The sequence below is a fragment of the Natator depressus genome, chromosome 1 (genome assembly GCF_965152275.1).
Source record: "Natator depressus isolate rNatDep1 chromosome 1, rNatDep2.hap1, whole genome shotgun sequence".
Taxonomy (NCBI): domain Eukaryota; kingdom Metazoa; phylum Chordata; order Testudines; family Cheloniidae; genus Natator; species Natator depressus.
The window spans coordinates 245,497,815-245,517,589 of record NC_134234.1 but is presented as its reverse complement, the minus strand read 5'-3'; the positions used below and the strand labels follow the sequence as shown (position 1 = coordinate 245,517,589).

Below are 19,775 nucleotides of genomic sequence, written 5' to 3'. Positions count from 1 at the left end.
CACCTTGCTCCTGACCATTATTAGGTTTTCTGGTTGAAAAGGGGACCTGGCAGCATCTGGTCAAATGTACTGACCAGACTCCAAAAGTCCTGTTACTGTGGAGGGGGAGCTGGGCAGAGACACCAGGTCATCAACCTGCTTGCCAGCCCCTGTCCAGCCGGGCCACCCCGTACCTGCATCTTGTGGGCAGGCAAGCAGCAGGCTCTGCATCAGGTTGAAACTCCCATCCAAGCCCTGGAACACAGGGAGGTGGACACGACCAAACAACGAGGGGGGGGGGGGAATGGGGGCAGGGCCTCAGGGGCAGAGGAGGGGCCTCAGGGGGTCTGGTTTTTAGAAATAAGTTGGCAACCCTAATTAACACAAACAGGACACTCCAAATGTACTGGCAATTAAGCAGGTGGCTTTGAAGGAGATGGAAGATCGCCCCTGTGTTTTTCACAAATATGAAATAACACAAAATAAAACAAATAATATATGAAAGAAAAGAAAATGAAAAAACCCCATTCTAGGCACACGGTCGCATCACCCAGAGTAGGGAGCCAAGCTCAGACCCTGTAAGGCAAGAGCCGCTGCTGTGGGATGAGTGCAGGGCAGACTTGCCCAGGGCCTCCCACTGCTGAGGGCAAGACGCCCCCCTCCCCTTAAGCCAGACTTGACCCCTTCTCCCTCCACGTGGATAAAATGGATACCACAAACAATGGTGTGCGGATACTACTGGAGAATGAACAGCTACTTCTGCAGCTATTTCTTCATGACATTTTCTGGGACAGGCTTTACTCGGTGCAGCATTTCTTGTGGCCCCAGCCAGTCACTGGTGGGGTGGGACAGTGCTGCAAACTTTCAGGATGAAGAAGGGCACTTTCCTAGAAATCTGTGCAGAACTCAACCTGGAGTTGCAATGCTGGACCACAATGAGAGTCTCCCCTTAACATGGAGAAGTATGTAGCCACCGCCATATGGAAGGTCACCAACTCCAATTGTACCAGTCAGTAGCTAACTAGTTTGGTGTGGCTAAATTGGCAGTAGAGAGACTTTTGGAACATTATGAACAGCCGGAAAGGACACCTCAACCAAATGTTCCTGTGGTCCAGGGAACTAGGTCACAGGTGCAATGTGCTATTTGAGAACACTGTGCAAGTAAGGAAAATACATGTAATGTACTGAATGAAATGAATACAATGTAATGTATACAGTTTGTGAATTAATTTTATTAGGAATGCATATGGGTAGGAAGAGCTGGCTTAAAAATGTCATTGATACACGTGCAATGGTAAACAAAACTACTGATTTAACACATAACAAGAAAGAGCAAACTTAAAAAGCATTAAAATAGTACAGAAGTAACCAAGGTATAGAGTGAATATATGGTTATTAAGATAGGGACTCAAAAACGTGTAGGTGGGGATCGTTGGTGTTCTCTCCTTGTCTTGGGGGTTGAATGGTGAGGGAACTGTCTCTCTCTTGCAGTTGGGGAATGAAAGGGGGCTCCCAGTACACTGTGATCTTAATAGGCGGCAGCACAGGATTAGGTTAGAGAGTTACACATGAATACAGCGTAATATTGTTCTCCAGCAAACTTGTCTCCTTCTGCATCATGTCCAACATTCTTTCCTGCATGTCCCTTTCTCTGGTCAGTCAGTCCATGTGATCTCTTGACAGCTCCTCAGCATATGCCCTATTGTCCTTTCTCTCGTTCCTGTCCTGCAGCACAAATCTTTCGCTCCGTTCCCGAGGGTTTTTTGCCCTCTGCTGGTACTCATTCACGAGGTCACCAAATATCTTCTTTGTCTTCTCTCTCTTCCCTCAGAGGATTGCCAGGAACTCAGCTACTGGTAACACCCCATTTGACGTGGGCTGTGCCATGCCACAGGCTAGGAGAACAGAGAAACCATAGCAGTAGTTACTATACCAATAGAATAGCCACCATGCCGAAAATGACAAAATGTTACTTCTCTCCAAATTTTCTCAATTTTGGAATTCCATTTCCTTGAGTTCATCCCAACCTGGGGTACGCTTGGATATAATACTTTTTTGAAGTTATTTTCCCTCTAGTGGGGTCCCCTGCAACATGGTGTAGCAGCACCCTTTAAATTAAAATTATCCTTACATTTTGTATATGTGTGTTTGCTTGTTTGGGGATAGGGGAATGGAAGGCATGTGTGTTCCCATGGGACAGGCTAATTGTTTTGTACAACCCTGCAGCCTGCCCTTAAGTTGATGAGTATTACTCTGAGCATGTTCAGAAAGCAAAGGACAACCAGGAAGATATATAGCTTTGTTATTGGTCACTGAGCTGTTGCTGGAGTGAAGCATTACCTACATGAGTGTCTCTGGGAGGGCAGCAATGTCTTGTAATGTGTGTGTCAAACTATCTCACTATCTTTGCTTAAAAGTCTTATTTCTAATTCTAAACCATCTGATCAGCATAAAGAACACTACAAAATAAAGAGAATTTTGCAGCTGTGATGCATGTCCTGTACTGGCTTTACCAATGCAATGTACTGCAATAAATGAGTGCTTTGTGAAAAGCTTACATGCCTTTTATAATGCCTGCCACCACAAATGCCTTCAAGTCTATGTAATATGAAATGCCTAAAAGAACCTCTAGTGGCCAATTTATCTTGTTTACCTTCACATATATGAAAAAGCTCAAGGCCATGACTAAACTGTGGTCTTACATGAATTTTCTACTACTTCTTGCTTTTTCTTTCCCTACATTAAAACTGCCTTGGATGCAATTTGTTTTTACATTTTTCTCTCTGCCATCTAGCCACCACCTTGTGTGGTGCCACCTTGTGTGGTGCCACCACCTTGTGTGGTGCCACCTTGTGTGGTAGTGGACGGGGGCAGAGGTGGTTGAGGGATAGAGAAATTTAACATCAAGCAGCATGGGGAAGAGGTGGTGTGGTATGTTTTGGTCTATGGGAATAGGATTAAATATTTTGCCTGGGGAGAAAAACTACTTTTAACTATTTGTATTTTCAGCTTGTATTTCCAGCTTCCATGCTGTTGGGGCCAGAAAAAAAACTGAGTAAGCCAAGGAGTAAGGGTGCTGCAAAGCGATGGACACATCTGCCATCATTGTAGCAGCATCCACTAGACATGGCGTCGCACATCCAGCACCCAGAAGAAAGGTTTCCAAATCCCCCTAAGCAGGCACTAATGGGATGGATAATAGTAATACAGCACTTAATACTTACTGGATGAGATCCCCTCTGCAGCATTCTCACCCTAGCTCTCTGGCACGGCCCCTGGGGGTGTATCAAGCTGGGTCTCTGTTAAAGAGATCTTGGCTGCCCAGGGGAAATTCCTCCTGGTCAGGTGTCCATCGTTGCCTGTGTAGTTTCCGAAGGTGTGTCTGTTTTATTACAGACCATGGCTCGGATGTCGACATATACCGGAGTTCTGTGGTGGCCTCTTTCAAAAGGCAAAAATTCAGTCCAGCTCTTCATAGTACACACATGTGATGGGAGCATTAAGGGAGGTCTTGTTTTTACCTTTAGCATTTTTAGTAATTCTGAATCAGCTGCTTGCTTTGGCACAGCACTGGCTCATGTCCCAGGAGTACCCCTTCTCCTGCATTTGCTGTGCTAGCTGCTGGTAGATCTTGGCATTCCGGTGACTACTGGACAGATGAAAGTAAACATATTCTTCTCTCCACAGGGCAAGGCAATACAGCATTCCCTGATGGGAACATGCAGAAGTACAGAGCGTGATGGCTTGAAAGGATTTGGTGTCTGTGAATTTATCACAACAGATGGCTATGGGTATATGCCAGTGTTTAAACAGAGGGGGGACATCCAGTCAAGAGGACCCCAGAACACCAGTAACCAGGCAGGCCAATGTAGATGTGTAGTAATGTGCAGGTAGGGATGGTAGTGGGAAGACTACCTGAAGCAGAGTTGTTCATCTGAAATGGAGATGTGTCCATACAAACCTTACACTTCTATAACTCATTCTGAAATAAAGTTATGTTGCTTCAAAGCGGATTAGTTATAGCTGGATAAGATGCAAAATAAAGCAAAAAGAGAGAATTTGTGTGTGGATGCAAAGCAATTTATACTGAAAAAAACTAAAGATATATCTAAAAACTTTCCAGTTTAGACCAGGCCTACATTACTATGGGCAAACAAGTACAACAACTAAGGTCCCTATCCTGCAAACATTTATGCACATGCTTCACTTTAAGCATGTGACTAGTTCCCATTGAAATCAGTGGTACTACTGGTGAACTTAAAGTTGAGCACATGTGCGAGTATTAGAAGGATGGGGACCTAATTACACAGGTTAGCGAAGAGGCTCTGAAGCAGTATTCTGAATACGTCAAGGCAAACAGTACTAAAATGTCAAGTCATTAAGCAGCACGAGTAAAGTCCTACCCAATAGAATCTGAGGGGGGCACTGAAGAGTACGATCCAGATGCTTGGGTGGTCTCTCCTAAGGAGGCCTCCTCCTGCGATATTGGGTGGTGTTCAAAGAACTTGGAGACAAACAGCAAACTGTGAGGCAAGAACAAAAACAAAACAAAAACAAACCTAACTTGTGCAAAACCCAGAAGGTTCACAACATAATATGCACAGAAGAAAAAAAGTAATGTATCAAATTCTAAATTTTAGAATAGAGAATGCACTGGCAGACTACCCTGTGCATTTTCACAAGTTGTTAGTTAACTGCAAGGGAGCAAGAGTTAGTGCCTTGAACACCTTTTTGCCTAAATTATTTTGAACTCTGAGTGCGAGAAATTGTAAAAACCTAGTTTCTAAGCAGTGTAAAAGCAAGCAACTTATACCTTCGTGTTAAATCACAGTAATTTACAAAGAAGATTGTGATCTAACCTTATATGGAAGGTGGTGGCATAATATTAAAAAGGGACTTTCAAATGGGGCCATGACTAGGATAAAACAACTGCATCCACAACTCTTAGTTCATTATCTAGAAGTGGCCAGGGGAATTGTGATGAATGCAAGCTGGAAGTAAAACTTTATTTGCAAAACATTTGGAAGCTTTCCCCAATGGGGAAGTCTTTTTAAATGGTTTTACTTGGCTCTGTTGAAACTGATCGGTACTAAGATCACTACAGATTGAGCAGATACCTTGGTTAGGAGTCCTGGTACAGAACAAATTAAGTATAAAAATTCAAGAACAAATGCATATTGAAATATTCTGCACTTTTCTTGACTCTACTTGGTACTTTTTACCTAGGTATACAAAAACCACCAGTGGGTTTTATTTTTCAACCAAGCCTGCAGTAAAACAAATGTCAACTTCATCTAATTGATCAAGAAAGTCCAATGTTATTTGAGACCAAATTAACTGTAGCTGGTCAAAGATAATACACCTGCATCTAAACACATTTAAGTGAGGCACTATCATTCCCCTGATAAGGAATTTTTTTGACCGGATAATAACATATGTGACCAAGGCAAAGTTTGTTTTGCTGAATCAAGATTTCAGCCCTCCTATTCATCTTCTAAGAAAGAGTTTCTCAGTACAAACAAAAAACTTGAACTGATTATTTGAACCAGCATTGAGAAAAAAAGAACTATATACTCTCACCACAAGAGCTTCACTATTTTATATTCTCACACACTTCTTTTGACTTTTTCAATTACATCTGCCAACTGGTTCTTGTGTCATAAAGAAACTCAACAAAAGTCTGAATTAAAGAACATAGGAGTTTTGATTACTTACTCAAGCTGGTCATAATTAACACACATCAGTGGCACCTCTGTACTACAGCGCTGGTGAAATTTATAACCGCAAGTCTGGCATCGGAATCCCTGGAAAAGCAGCTTTCGACAAAAGTCACAGAATGCTAAAGTGAAGAACGTCTTTCGTACCTGTAATGTCGAAAACAAACAGTTAGATAGTTAGATACTTTCGTAATATGACAGGGCTCTATGTTTCCACTAAGATATTACTGGTTTCAGAGTAGCAGCCGTGTTAGTCTGTATCCGCAAAAAGAACAGGAGTACTTGTGGCACCTTAGAGACTAACAAATTTATTAGAGCATAAGCTTTCGTGAGCTACAGCCCACTTTATCCACAACTATTTCACATTTGGGGACAATATATACCTTCAAGTCAGCGGCACTGCTATGGGTACCTCCATGGCCCCACAGTATGCTAACATTTTTATGGCTGACTTAGAACAACGTTTCCTTAGCTCTCGTCCCCTAACACTCCTATTCTACTTGTGCTACACTGATGACATCTTCATCATCTGGACCCATGGAAAAGAAGTCCTTGAGGAATTTCACCATGATTTCAACAATTTCCATCCCAACATCAACCTCAGCCTAAATCAATCCACACAAGCGGTCCATTTTCTGGACACTACTGTGCTAATAAGCGATGGTCACATAAACACCACCCTATACTGGAAACCTACTGACCACTATACTTACTTACATGCTTCCAGCTTCCATCCAGGACACACCACACAATCCATTGTCTACAGCCAAGCTCTAAGTTACAACCGCATTTGCTCCAATCCCTCAGACAGAGACAAACACCAACAAGATCTCTATCAAGCATTCTTAAAACTACAATACCCACCTGCTGAAGTGAAAAAACAGATCGACAGAGCCAGAAGAGTACCCAGAAGTCACCTACTACAAGGACAGGCCCAACAAAGAAAATAACAGAACGCCACTAGCTGTCACCTTCAGCCCCCAACTAAAACCTCTCCAGAGTATCATCAAAGATTTACAACCTATCCTGAAAAATGATCCCTCACTCTCACAGATCTTGGGAGACAGACCAGTCCTCGCTTACAGACAGCCCCCCAACCTGAAGCAAATACTCACCAGCAACCACACACCAAACAACAGAACCACTAACCCAGGACCTATCCTTGCAACAAAGCCCGATGCCAACTCTGTCCACATGTTTATTCAAGTGACACCATCATAGGACCTAATCACATTAGCCACGTCATCAGGGGCTCGTTCACCTGCACATCTACCACTGCGATATATGCCATCATGTGCCAGCAATGCCCCTCTGCCGTGTATGTTGGCCAAACCGGACAGTCTCTACGCAAAAGAATAAATGGACACGAATCTGACATCAGGAATCATAACATTCAAAAGCCAGTAGGAGAACACTTCAACCTCTCTGGCCACTCAGTAAAAGATTTAAGGGTGGCAATTTTGCAACAGAAAAGCTCCAAAAACAGACTCCAACGAGAAACTGCTGAGCTTGAATTAATATGCAAACTACATACCATTAACTTGGATTTGAATAGAGACTGGGAGTGGCTGGGTCATTACACATATTGAATCTATTTCCCTAAGTTAAGTATCCTCACACCTTCTTGTCAACTGTCTAAATGGACCATCTTGATTATCACTACAAACGTTTTTTTTCTCCTGCTGATAATAGCTCATCTTAACTAATTAGCCGCTCACAGTTTGTATGGTAACTTCCAACTTATCTGTAGGTATATATATCTCTTACTATATGTTCCATTCTATGCATCCGATGAAGTCAGCTGTAGCTCATGAAAGCTTATGCTCTAATAAATTTGTTAGTCTCTGAGGTGCCACAAGTACTCCTGTTCTTTTTAAGATATTACTGTCATCTTGCCCTGGAAGATATACCTACAACTCTGTTTTTTGATCTTGGAAATATACTTTTATATACAATAACCAATATTATTTTAAACACATAAAGATCTTATACTTGAAGTAATCTTAGCTTTAAAGAATTATGGCATCCTCTCAACATCTTATCAGACTAATATAGACACTAATATAGACACTAGACGAAGTACCCTGGGTAATAAAAATGGAAGAATTTAGGACAAAGTTTTCAAAATTTAGTGCCTAGTTAGTCAGCTAAATCCATACTTAAGCATCTAGATAGAAGTAGGTAGATTTTCAGAGGTGAGCATAACCATACTTCAGTAGGAGTGTAGAAGCATTTGGCACCTTTGGCAATCAGATTGCTTTATTTAGCTGCCTAAATATGGATTTAAAGTGGCTAACTTTTAACATCCAAGTTTGAACATTTTGATCTTTAGCCTCTAAGTGCCTACAAGATTCCCACCATCAGAATTAATGTGCATCACTCCATGAGCAGTGAAGACAATGGCCACAGGACTATGAAGCAAAGTCAAAAGTATTCCTGTGTCAGAACTATAAAAGAAGCACCCCTATTTCAAAGATATGACTATTGCAGGCATTTAACCTAAGAAAAATTTTAAAATATATATATAGTTGAAGGAGAAAACAACTCAAAGATATATAAACAGAATGTCCCAAAACACCTTGTAAATAGTGGATTTGAGAGAAGGCCTCTTTTAGAGGGTTTTGTTTGTTTATCTTTATCAGATAACCCCCTTGCTCAAAAATCAGAGGATTGGGAACATTCAAATGGTTTATAATTAGACGTGGAGGGTTTAGATTTTTATCAGTAAATGTCAGTAAACGTTAATGTCACCACACACATAAAACCAATAAAAAAATATTTCCATTAATAATTATTTCAATTTACTGACAGGCAAAGTAAGAAAAATGCTGCTTGAGAACTCATTAGAGTTTGATTTAAGGATATTTACCTTGTATATTTTGACATGTGATGTTGACAAAAGTGTTTTAACAGTCATAAAGCTTTAACTTTTTGAATCTCAACATCTATGACCATTAAATAATTATTGTCTGACCAACCCCACTCATGAAAGCTCCCATAATTTCCCAAAACTTCAATATTTATCAATGTAAATTTTCACAAAAATAAACATTGATATTATCCATCAAAATTATTTTTTTTAAAAAAAATCAAATTCTGCCCAACTTATTTATAATTTTGTTTAGTAAAACCTGGAAATGTTTGTAATTGTAAAAAAGAAAACGCTACACTACAGAGTCACACTACAAGGCACAAAAGTTGTGTTCTATTTTGGTTCCCCACCTTAAAAGCACAACTAGTCTAAAAGTAACACAAGCAAGATTTCTGACCGGTAACAATCAAAAGTTTTAAAGGATGCTGTCAGAATTTTTATAATAGCTTTTATGCATTCATTTAATGGTCCATTGTTTATATAATCCACCCTAAGCCTAAAAATAAAACAGCTTTCATTTAGATTTTGCCCTTTTCCGTGTGGTAAATGTTATTTCCAGATCTGTGTATGGACCTAGAATGATCCAGAGGGCTTCTGTGTAACAGCTTCCACTCATGTAGCACCTCATCGGGTCAAAACATATTTGTGCACCGGCATCACTGATGATGTCAGCATAGCCCTGGGAATAAGGTTCATTAGTTAATTGCTGCTGCAGAGTCAGCAGGGAAGCACAGAACACATTTTATAGATACAGCTATACAAAAATAGTGGATTATTATTACTACTCTGCAATGCAGTGGTGATTTAAAAACCCTAGATACATAGATTTCGGAGGTTGTCTCCTACTAAGATATGAAAATATTAAGGAAAGTCAAGTTGGGTTTATTTTAATGTCAATTATCTCAACTGCAATAAGATTTAGTTCATTTGAGTCTGTTGGATTAAAACCTCTTATGCAACAACCATCCCCACCAACAGATAAAAATGTTTGTTCAAAAACAAAGTTATTTTGATTTAAAATGTTGAAAAGTAGATTTAACTCTAGTGAACGTTTTAGACAGTTCATAATGCAAAGTACATACAAAATTGTGTGTGGTAAGCGGCACATTCTCCAAGACTTCCACGTGCAACTCCTCTCCTGTGAGCCAGGAAATGTCAGTGTCCCAGCCAATGGGCTTCTTCTCTCTGAAGTGTAAACAAGTCATTTATGGTTACCAACCTGCAAGCCCTTGCAAACATTATGCTAAAGATGTGAAAAGTTATTATTGAGAGGTAGTGGTATTGTGGGAGGTTTCCTATCCAGTCTTTCACTGTTAGAAATGTAAATGGCAAGAAATTAATCTGAGTTTACCCCAAAATAAATTGCATCGCTCTTGGACAAACAACAGAGTAAAGAAATGCACTCTTTTCTTCAAACCAGCTTCAGCAAAGATCTACAATGCAGAGAATGGCTGGTCCTTTAAGTCCAAAACTGACAGATACTTTTCTATCCATTCAAAGAAAAAAAGAGTGTTTGTGTGACAATTTGTCCCCATGTGTATACAGTATTGTTGTAGCCGTGTCAGTCCCAGGATACTAGAGAGACAAGGGGGGTGAGGTAATATCTTTTACTGGACCAGCTTCTGTTGGTGAGAGAGAAAAGTTTTCGAGCCACAGAGAGCTCTTCTTCAGGTCTGGGAAAGGTACTCAGAGGTCACAACTAAATACAAGGTCGAACAGATAGTTTAGCATAAGTAGTTAGCACATATTCACCTTGAATGTTCCCTTAGAATAACTACTTATGCTAAACTATCTGTTCAACCTTGTATTTAGCTGTGACACCCTGAGTACCTTTCCCAGACCTGAGGAAGAGCTCTGTGTAACTTGAAAGCTTCTCTCTCTCCAACAGAAGTTGGCCCAATAAAAAATTTTAAAATGTTATTAAAGCGAATGTTAAAAAAAATTATATAATACATAGATTGGGAAAAGAGTGTTTGTACATCTGGGTATAGTGCTTAGATTATTCACAAATACAAAGTTTGTTTTTAAAGTCATATGATACTTAGTACATGGCTACACTTGCAGATGTAGAGCACTTTGAGTTAAACCAGCCTTCATAGAGCGCAGTAGGGAAAGCGCTGCAGTCTGTCCACACTGACAGCTTCAAGCACACTGGTGTGGCCACATCTGCAGCACTTGCAGCGGCATTGAGAGTGGTGCATTATGGGCAGCTATCCCAGCATGCAAGTGACTGCAACGTGCTTTTCAAATTGGATGGGGTAGGGTGGAGTGTGACAGGGAGTGTGTTGTGTGTATATAGAGAGAGTGGGTTTTGGGGGGGTGAGAGCGTGTGAGCATGCTGTCTTGTAAGTTCAGACAGCAACAGACCCCCCTTCCTCCCCCGCCTCTCTCTCTCTCTCTCACAGACAGCATTCCACACTAATGGTTGCTTTGTCTCGGAGCAGATAAGCAGCCAGCTGTCAGAAACGGAGCTTTGAAAGGCATATCCGCATTCCTGCAGCGATTCCAAAAAAATGACAAGAGTGGCCACTTGACTTAAGGGGATTATGGGACGTTTCCGAAGGCCGATCAGAGCGCAGTAATGCAACACCTCGTTCACACTGACGCCCAGGGGTTATAGCCAAGGCGCAGCAAACGTTATTCCACTCGCCGCGGTGGAGTTCCAGGAGCTCTCTAGCCATGGAGTCAGAGCGCTCTACGTGCTTTGCCAGTGTGGACGGGTAGTGAGCTAGGGCGCCTGGGGCTGCTTTAATGTGCACTAACTCGCAAGTGTAGCCAAGCCCATAGAGTACGTAATCAGCAATAACCCAAATTTAGGTGAATAGATTTATATCACTTCCCCTACTTTGTCTTTCTCATTTGTCCCCATAACAGACTTTCAGAGGGTTTACTAATTTGGGAGAATGGTAGGATTTTAATTAGAAGTTTAAGGATGGAAATTCATATTAAGAGCTATTTACTTTGAAACCCAGTTCAAGTAAAACCAAATAAAAGTTAAAAATTCAAAACAACCCTACTTCATAGTTTAAAATAAGATGTTTTCTTATAGTTTTTCAGCTAAAATAGACCTCAGGAATAACAGCCTGTTGCATTCTGTGAAGTGCATCCAAGAAGGGGTGGAGGTTAAACATTTTCCCATAAACTTTTCATATGTCATAGCCTTCTTCTAGGCACAGTTTTGTGGCTATCACCCCATATTTTGTGTTGGCCCAAACCATCTTAGCACAAACTAAATAGTTCATTCTCAATTTAGTGAGATTGATCTTTACCTTCACAATGTTGGATGGAGTTGGCCCATGCTGGTATACTCCTAGAAAGAACCCTGATAGCGTAAAAAAAACCATACCCCATATAAACCATACCCATCTTGTATTCTGTAAACAGCACAGCATTCTGGGATAAGACCCCTCATCATCAGAGCTTTCTTTAGACTGTCCCGGACTGTCACCCCACATCTTGCTGGAACCTGCAAGGTCAATATAAGACATAAGCATTAGAGAAAGAGATTATAATTCATTCTCATGGTTGAAGCAAACTAATGTTCCACTCCCTGAAAAGTACACAAAATCTTCAAAGCACCACAATTTTCATTTTTACAGCACTTCATAGAATCCTAAATAATAATTTCTCAAAGTACTTTGCACATTGTGTAAACTGCCTACAAACCACACCATTATGAATTTCATATCAAACCAAGCTCAGCTGGACATGAGTGCCACCTTAAATTTCTAATGACATTTGAGAGAGAAAACTTGACTTGACCCTGGGTGACCTTCTATCTTTCCCATTTTGCAACGGAGATGGCAAAGAGATAGGTAACTAAAAGCTATTTATACATATGATAATTTTGAAGAGCTTGTACTGCAATTAAGTGGAGTGATGTGTCATTTGGAACTAAAAATAAACAGGCAATAGGCTTGGATGAACTAGCTTGAACTGGACTACTTGCCACAAGTTTATAAAATAAAATTTGAAATAAAATACAGATATCTTAAACAGAAAACACCAACTTCAAATCTAGTCCATTTAAAAAGAGGAAAAAAAGAACTAATAGTGGTGTCAGGTAACACATCTGTCCTTGAGGCCCCAGCCAATATTTGTGATTCTACAGACACATTTTCCTATTTGTAAAGAATATTTTTCTTTCCCCTTTTGCTATTTGACCCACATGAGCAGAGAGGAGTAGATGAATACAAAGGAAACAGATTAAAATTGACCAAACACAAAGTATTGTGAAATGCACAAACTATACAATTCTCTAACATAATTTTTCCTCTAATCTCTTCCAGTTACGGTGATCTTAGGTGTTTCTTGTAACACTAGTTAAGCTTTTTAAGAACGAACTGTGATTTTTAATTGACAGTGTTCCTTAAGCAATCAAGAAAGGATAAGATATATTAGGGTGTCTAAACATATCTAACACTACCATTTCAATACTTCTGGTGCTATTTACTGAACAGGGTTTCATTTGCTGATATATACACCAGTACTTTCCCTTCTGCTCATCCCTGGTATTTTATTTTTTCTGTAATGAGCCAGTTCTATGCTAGGAAACTCCTTAGCCTTAACTAACCAAAAAGCCAGTCAGACCACATGAAATGTAATTATTTACAGCTTACCAGGGGCCCGATCCAAAGCCCACTGAAGTCAACAGAAGTCTTTCCATTAACTTTAAAGGATTTTGGATCAGGGCTCAGTTGAGCAGCTAATATTTAAAAATTCTAAAGGTAGATAGAAGCTTGTGTCTCCTACTTAAAGATAACAATGACAATCCTGTTTCAAGTGTCCTGGTGAATGCTACTTTACTGAGGTTACACTACTTACTGCACTTCTATCCTCTACATGTATGCTCTCCTAGAAGAAAGAAATGGAAGTGACCTTCTTGGTCATGGTCCTTCTCCCTGTCAATGTAGAAACTATTTTACAGACAAATGTGTGTCAAAGTTTCTCTTGCTAAACAGCCTAGACCTTCGCTTCCATAAATCCACCCCATTATTCCAAAATACACCATTTCACCAACTTCCCACTTTATAGTGTTTACACCCCATCCTTCAATTATTTGTAGAATTATGTTCTCCCCCCTTCTGCCCCCATGTACTTGTTACTTAGCCAAACTGTTACAGGTGGGGCTTGTAGCAAAGCCTATTATTAAGGTTGTCCAACATTTCCCATTATAAGACCCTGAGTTCAAATGCTTATAATATTGCTAAACTTTAACAGTTTGGGTTGAAATTTTCCTTGCTAGGTGTCTGCCTCACACTGATTTCGACTGGGAAATTTCAACCAAAATGGTTTAACCATTTCCAAGAGGGCAGCTAGGGAAAAATACATTATGCCTATGTTAACAATTTTTTGAGACCTTTTCTTTGAAATGCTCTAGCGTTGGCCAGGGACTTGAAATTTGGCAGGGGGTGGCCTTTATGTCAGGGCTGTGCCTTTTGCCATCCCTGTGAAAACTCACCCAAATTTGGCCAGGTTATAAGCCTTTGAAAAAAATCATAGTTTGCACATGCTCACTAGAGATTTACTAGAGCTTAACACCTAAAACCTCCAAAAATTCTATCCTCACTGAGCATGCTCCATCCCCTTCCAGCTTCTCATGCTGACCAGACTGTGCATACACCATCCCCACAGAGCAAATGAGCATGCTTCCGCCCAGGGGTTCAAAAGGCTTTACCCATAATGGCTGTTCTGGTCTGGGAACAGGGAGCCTGTCTATCCTGTGCTCTCAGTGATCCCCCTGGTGGCGATCTAGACAGTGTGGAGAAGGACGAAAGCCAGACGAGGGAAGGAGTAGATTGGGGCAAGGAGTCTAGTGAGACTGGGGGGATGGAGGGTGGGAGAGAAACTGTGACTGGGATTTGAAGGAGGGAGACTGAGTCTGGTCTGGCAAGGATACTGGGAGAGAATAGGGCAGGCTAGGACTGGTTGGGTGAGGAGGTAGGGGAGGCTGGGACTGGGAGCTGTAGGGGTAGAGACTAGGACTGGGAGCCAATGAGGAAAGAGAGGTGTGGGAGAACAGGACTTGGAGCCAGTTGGCTGGGGCAAACCTAGCTGGTTTCCATTAAAATTTTTGAATGAATTGGCATGTTCCCACAGAATGTTTCAATTCCATCAAATCAAACCTTTCTGACAGCAAACTGCTCACTGGAAAGTTTCAGACCAGCTCTAATCCATACGTTTATATTCCTATCCAAGATAGGCTGAACTAAATTTTGACTTTGGTTTCAGTGAGACTACATACAATGCTTTATTAAAATTCACTTATCTATCACTTTCCCGTCTTATCCATTTATTCTGTAATTATATAAAAAAATAAACTAAGTTAGTTTGGCAATATTTATTCCTTATAAACTCAGGCTGCGCATTGCTCATGTTTGTATTATTTCCAGAAGTCTAGTGATTTATTTTTTCTGAATCTAAGTTACTTATATGCACTCTTCCCAACGTGCAGTTTGAGACAATCTCAAGTAAAACCACAAGAGAAATTTAACAGGCCAGTTCTCCTTCTGAGCCTCAGCTAATATTTTTTAATCAAGGATAAATAGAATTGTTGCTGGGACAAATTATTTTCTTACATCAGCAGGAGAGGGTATTGAATATATATTATAAGGGATAAGGCAGAGATAAGGCAGTGTAGATTGTGAGCTGCATTAAGTACTTAAAAAAAAAAAAGTAAGTTCCATCATTTTTAACAAATGACTCAGTTTAACGCATTTGACACACCTTTCATCAAACATTCAGGAAAGTATTTAGCCATGTGCCTAGCTTTATAGGTGTAACTAGTCCCAATGAAATGAACAGGATTACTTGTGCTTAAAAACCTTCCTGAATCAGGGCTGTAGCTCAAATTAATCTATTTAGACAATCAATTGTTCCATTTCTCAGTTCTTATGTTCTTATCAAATATTTGCAAAGTGGGTATGTGTATTTGCAACCATATGGCTGAAATACATTTATTAACCGCAGTCATAAGGATCTAGGCAGGTGTCTAGAAATGCTTTATTTCAGTAAATCTGTGTTAAATTCCTGTAACACTGTAATAAGAGGATATGGGGCTATACCCCTGAAGTAACTCTTGCATCCATTTCCTAACATCAGATCTTTCACTTTGGGACATTCCGAGGAGATAGAAAGCTGGTTCCATGCTGTTAAGTGAAACTATATGATGGGTTATTTTGCTGGATGAAGGCAAAAAGCACATATGCTACTGAGTGCACAGAGACATGGACTCCTGGATGGACGCTTCATCCAAACTGCTCATTTGATACTTCGGGGCTTTGAATTTGAAGGGTCTTTGGTTGGCTCCTGAGGAAAGGAAACAGGACCAGAGAGGAGATCAGACAAATAGGCAGCAATCAGGAAGGGAAGCACTGCAGGGCTCTTATAAGATTAGGTTTTCCCTCTGGGAGTAAGAAACAAAAGAGTTACTGAAAGCTATTGGTATGTTTCTTTTATGTTTAATCAGGTTAAATAAAAGTTGAGTGGTTTTTCAAACCCAGAAGTCAGAGATGTAGTAGTTTTGAAGAAATCTACATGGCCCTGGAACTAGAGTTAGGAGAAGCAGCCAGGATTGTCCAATATTCACAGGCAAGCGTCCTGAGAGGAAGCTGAGGGATAGTCCCCTAGAGCCACCAGTGTTGAACAAGGCATGGCCCCAGGAAGGGGAAGGTCATGACACACACCATGGTATCCTTTTTAGTATTTTACTATGAACTGTGTCAATTTTGTTTGCAAGACTGGCATGCCAAAAGTAAAATGAGGTTACTTACCTGTAACGGGAGGTTCTTCGAGATACATGGTCCCGATCTGTATTCTACTGAGGGTTATGCACATGTGCCACATGCCTACAGTCAAAGCTTTTGAAAGCAGTACTGTTTGGTGGTCTGCGCATGCACCCTGTGCCACCTTGTGGTCTCCCCTGAGGCAATAAAGGATGCAGTGGGCCACCAGCATGTCCAGATCCTTCTCTACTGCAAAGCTGTTGAATTCGGAGCAGAGGGGAAGGAGGATGAATTTGGAATACAGATCAGGACCACACATCTTCAGTTACAGGTAAGTAACTTTGTTTTCTTCTTTGAGTGATGGTCCCTACTGAATTCCAGAGAGGGTGATTAACAAACAGTGCCTATGTGGGAGGATGGTGCGAGGAGACTGTGGAATGGAGGACTTCTCCTCTGAATGAAGCGTCCAATGCAGAACCATACATTACAGCGTAGTGTAAGGAAAAGGTGCGTACCAAACTCCACGTGGATGCCTTGCATATGTCTGCGAAGGGCACGTTGTGGAGTGCAGCTATAGTTAATGCCTGCACTCTCATGGAATAACCCTGAATCCCTTCAGGCGTAGATCGTCCCGATAACTGATAGCAGCACGTAATGCACCCTGAAACCCACTTGGAGATTCTCTGGGTGGAAATGGCTTTCCCTTTCATTCTCTCTGCTATGGCAATGAAAAGCCGAGGAGATTTCTGAAAGGGCTTTGTCTGATCAAGATAAAAAGCCAATGCCCTTCGAACAACTATCGAGTGAACCATCTTTCCTCATTTAAGGCATAAGGCTTGGGGAAGAAGGTAGGTAAATGTATGGGTTTATTGAGGTAGAACTGGAAAACCATCTTGGATAGGAACTTGGGGTGAAATTGTAAAGAGACCTGGTCTATATGGAAAGTGGTGAAGGGGGGGTTAACCATCATGGCTCCCAGTTCACCATCCCTCCTTGCTGATGTAACGGTGACGAGCAAAATTACTTTCATCGAAAGGAGAGATAGTGAGCATGAGGTCATAGATTTGAAGGGGGCGGACATCAACAAGGTGAGGACTAGGTTAAGATCCCATTGGGGGAGCGATAGGCTGAATGAGAGGGTATTTTCGCAGAAGGCCCTTCCGGCACCATACAGTTAATGGGTGGGTAAAGATTGAATGGCCATCCACTGGTGGGTGAAAAGCACTAAGGGGAGCTGTGTGCACCTTAATGGATCTGAGAGCCAGTCCCGAGTCCCTGAGATTAAGGAAATATCCAAGAGTAGTGGGATGTCCACCACTTCGGGACAAGGCCCTTCTGGGTAGCCTAGGCAGTGAAACACATCCATTTGGCCTGATACGAGCGTCTTGTGGACTTCTTCCTGCTGCTTCAGAGGACATCTTGCACTGCCAGTGAGCATTCCTGTGCTAGTGGAGGTGTCCATCCAAAAACCAAGCCATCAGACGAAGAGTGTGCGGGTTGGGGTGTCTGAGTCTATTGTTATGTTGGGTCAGTAGCTCCAGGAATGTCCAAAGTGTGAGTGGGGGGTTGTTCGACATGCAGAGGAGAATCGGGAGCCAAAATTGGCGAGGCCATTAGGGGGCAGTAAGGATGGCTTTTGCTTTCTCCCATCTGATCTTGTGGATCACTTGTGGTACGAGGAGTGCGGGGGGTGGGGAGGCAAAATCTGTCAGATATGACCAATCGAGGACTAGGGCATCCGCTGTGATTGAGTTCCAACTCCTCCCCTTGAACAATATTGGGTGCATTTGGTATTGCTATGGGATGTGAAAAGATCTCTCACTGGGGTTCCCCAGCGATTACAGAGTCATGCAACTCTCATTCATGGTCAGTTGTACAGTTTCTGCTGAGGACATTGGCAATCATGTTTTGGGTGCCCAGTAGGTAAGCTGCTATCAAAAGAGTATGGTGTGTGATGCACCATTCTCAAAGGTGTATAGCTTATACACACACAGTATACTCGGGATCTTTCCCCCCCTTTAGCAGATTCATTTACCATTAGAGAGAGAAGAGAACTTCTGGTGGCATGTGGAGCACAGTGTGCATGGGTTGATGCATGGAGGAGTACACCCTTTGTAACCAGAGTTGAAGGCACCGCAGATGTAGGCGAGTGAAGGCCATGACGTATGTGCAGGCTGCCATGTGTCCCAAGACAGAGGGAGATTTTGGCCAAAACTAAAGGGTTGGAAGACACCAAAAAGTGATTAGTTCCCTCATTGTCTGGAATCTTTGCCTTGGTAGATAAGCTTGGGTGAAAGTCACATCTACGCGAGCTCCTATGAACTCCAGGGATTGTGTAGGGTTTAAAGTTTATTTTTCAATGTTTACATTGACTCCCAAGGAGGAGAAGAGTAGAAGCAGTTGGGACGTTGATTCTGGGCCTCTTGTTTGGACTGTCCTCCTATCAGTCAGTCATTCAGATATGGAAAAAAACGAGGATTCCTTGATGTCTGAGATGAACTGCCACCACCAAGAAAACTTTTGTGACTACTCACGGGGCAGTGGTGAGTCCAAACGGTAGGACCCTGTATCGAAGATGCCGAGGCCCCACCCCACCCCAACCTCAGGAACATTCTGTGTGTCGGGTGTATATTGATATGGAAGTAGGCATCTTGCATATGGAGAGCTGTAAACCACATGCCTTTTTCTAATGAGGGACTGACTGTTGCGAGCATGACGATGCAAAATCTTGGTTTGGAAAAAGCGAGCAGTTGAGGCATTGGAGAGCCAGTATCAGTCTCCATTCTCCAGACTTTGTGGGGACCAGGAAGTAGCTCGAATAGAGCCCTGTTTCCTGAAAGGAGTCTGGGATTAGTTCCACAGCTCCCCTCTGCAATAGGGAGTCAACCTCAAGTTGGAGGAGATTGTCATATGGGTGTTCTATGCATGTGGACAGAGGAAGAGGGAAAGATGGGGGAATCGCCATAAACTCTATGATGTAGCCACTCTGGATGATATCTAGGACCCACTATCCATTGTTATAGCTTTCCAAGTTGACAGAAAGAGTTTGAGGCGGCCCCTGAAGGAGGTAGACAAAATGGGCATTGGTGTACGGAGTGGTTGACCACTCTCTAAAGACATTCAAATACTGCTTACGTGATGTTTTGGTCTGTTGCATTGATAGCTGGGTAGTTGACATAGGTTGATGGGGTCTGTGAATCTTAAGGTGCTTTTAAGGAGGCTCATAGGTGCGTTGTAGGTATAGCTGTGGGACCCTGTAACAATATGATTGGGGCAGGCGGTAGAATTTCCTCTTGAGTGCTGGTGTGAAGATACCGAGAGACCTTAGAGTGGCTCTATTGTCCTTTAGGGAGCGTAGGGACTCATCTGTCTTCTGATTGAAGAGATGCTATTTGTCAAATGGGAAGTCTTCTGTAATGTTCTGCACCTCCCTGGGAAGCCAAAGGGCTGTAACCAGGATTCCCTCCTCCTGACAATCCCTAT

General features: G+C 41.8%; 1 protein-coding gene across 3 annotated transcripts in view; it reads right to left on the bottom strand.

Moving 5' to 3' along the window:
* The window catches only part of BRAF (B-Raf proto-oncogene, serine/threonine kinase), a 122,365-nt gene that overhangs the window by 39,274 nt on the left and 63,316 nt on the right, over positions 1-19,775 (bottom strand). For all 3 annotated transcript variants that reach the window (XM_074940023.1, XM_074940040.1, XM_074940033.1), the window contains exons 4-7: positions 11,931-12,034; positions 9,651-9,753; positions 5,695-5,843; positions 4,383-4,502 (exon numbers count right to left, since the gene is read on the bottom strand). In XM_074940023.1, the coding sequence (XP_074796124.1) occupies positions 4,383-4,502; positions 5,695-5,843; positions 9,651-9,753; positions 11,931-12,034 (476 nt within the window). The remainder of the gene's footprint in view (positions 1-4,382; positions 4,503-5,694; positions 5,844-9,650; positions 9,754-11,930; positions 12,035-19,775) is intronic.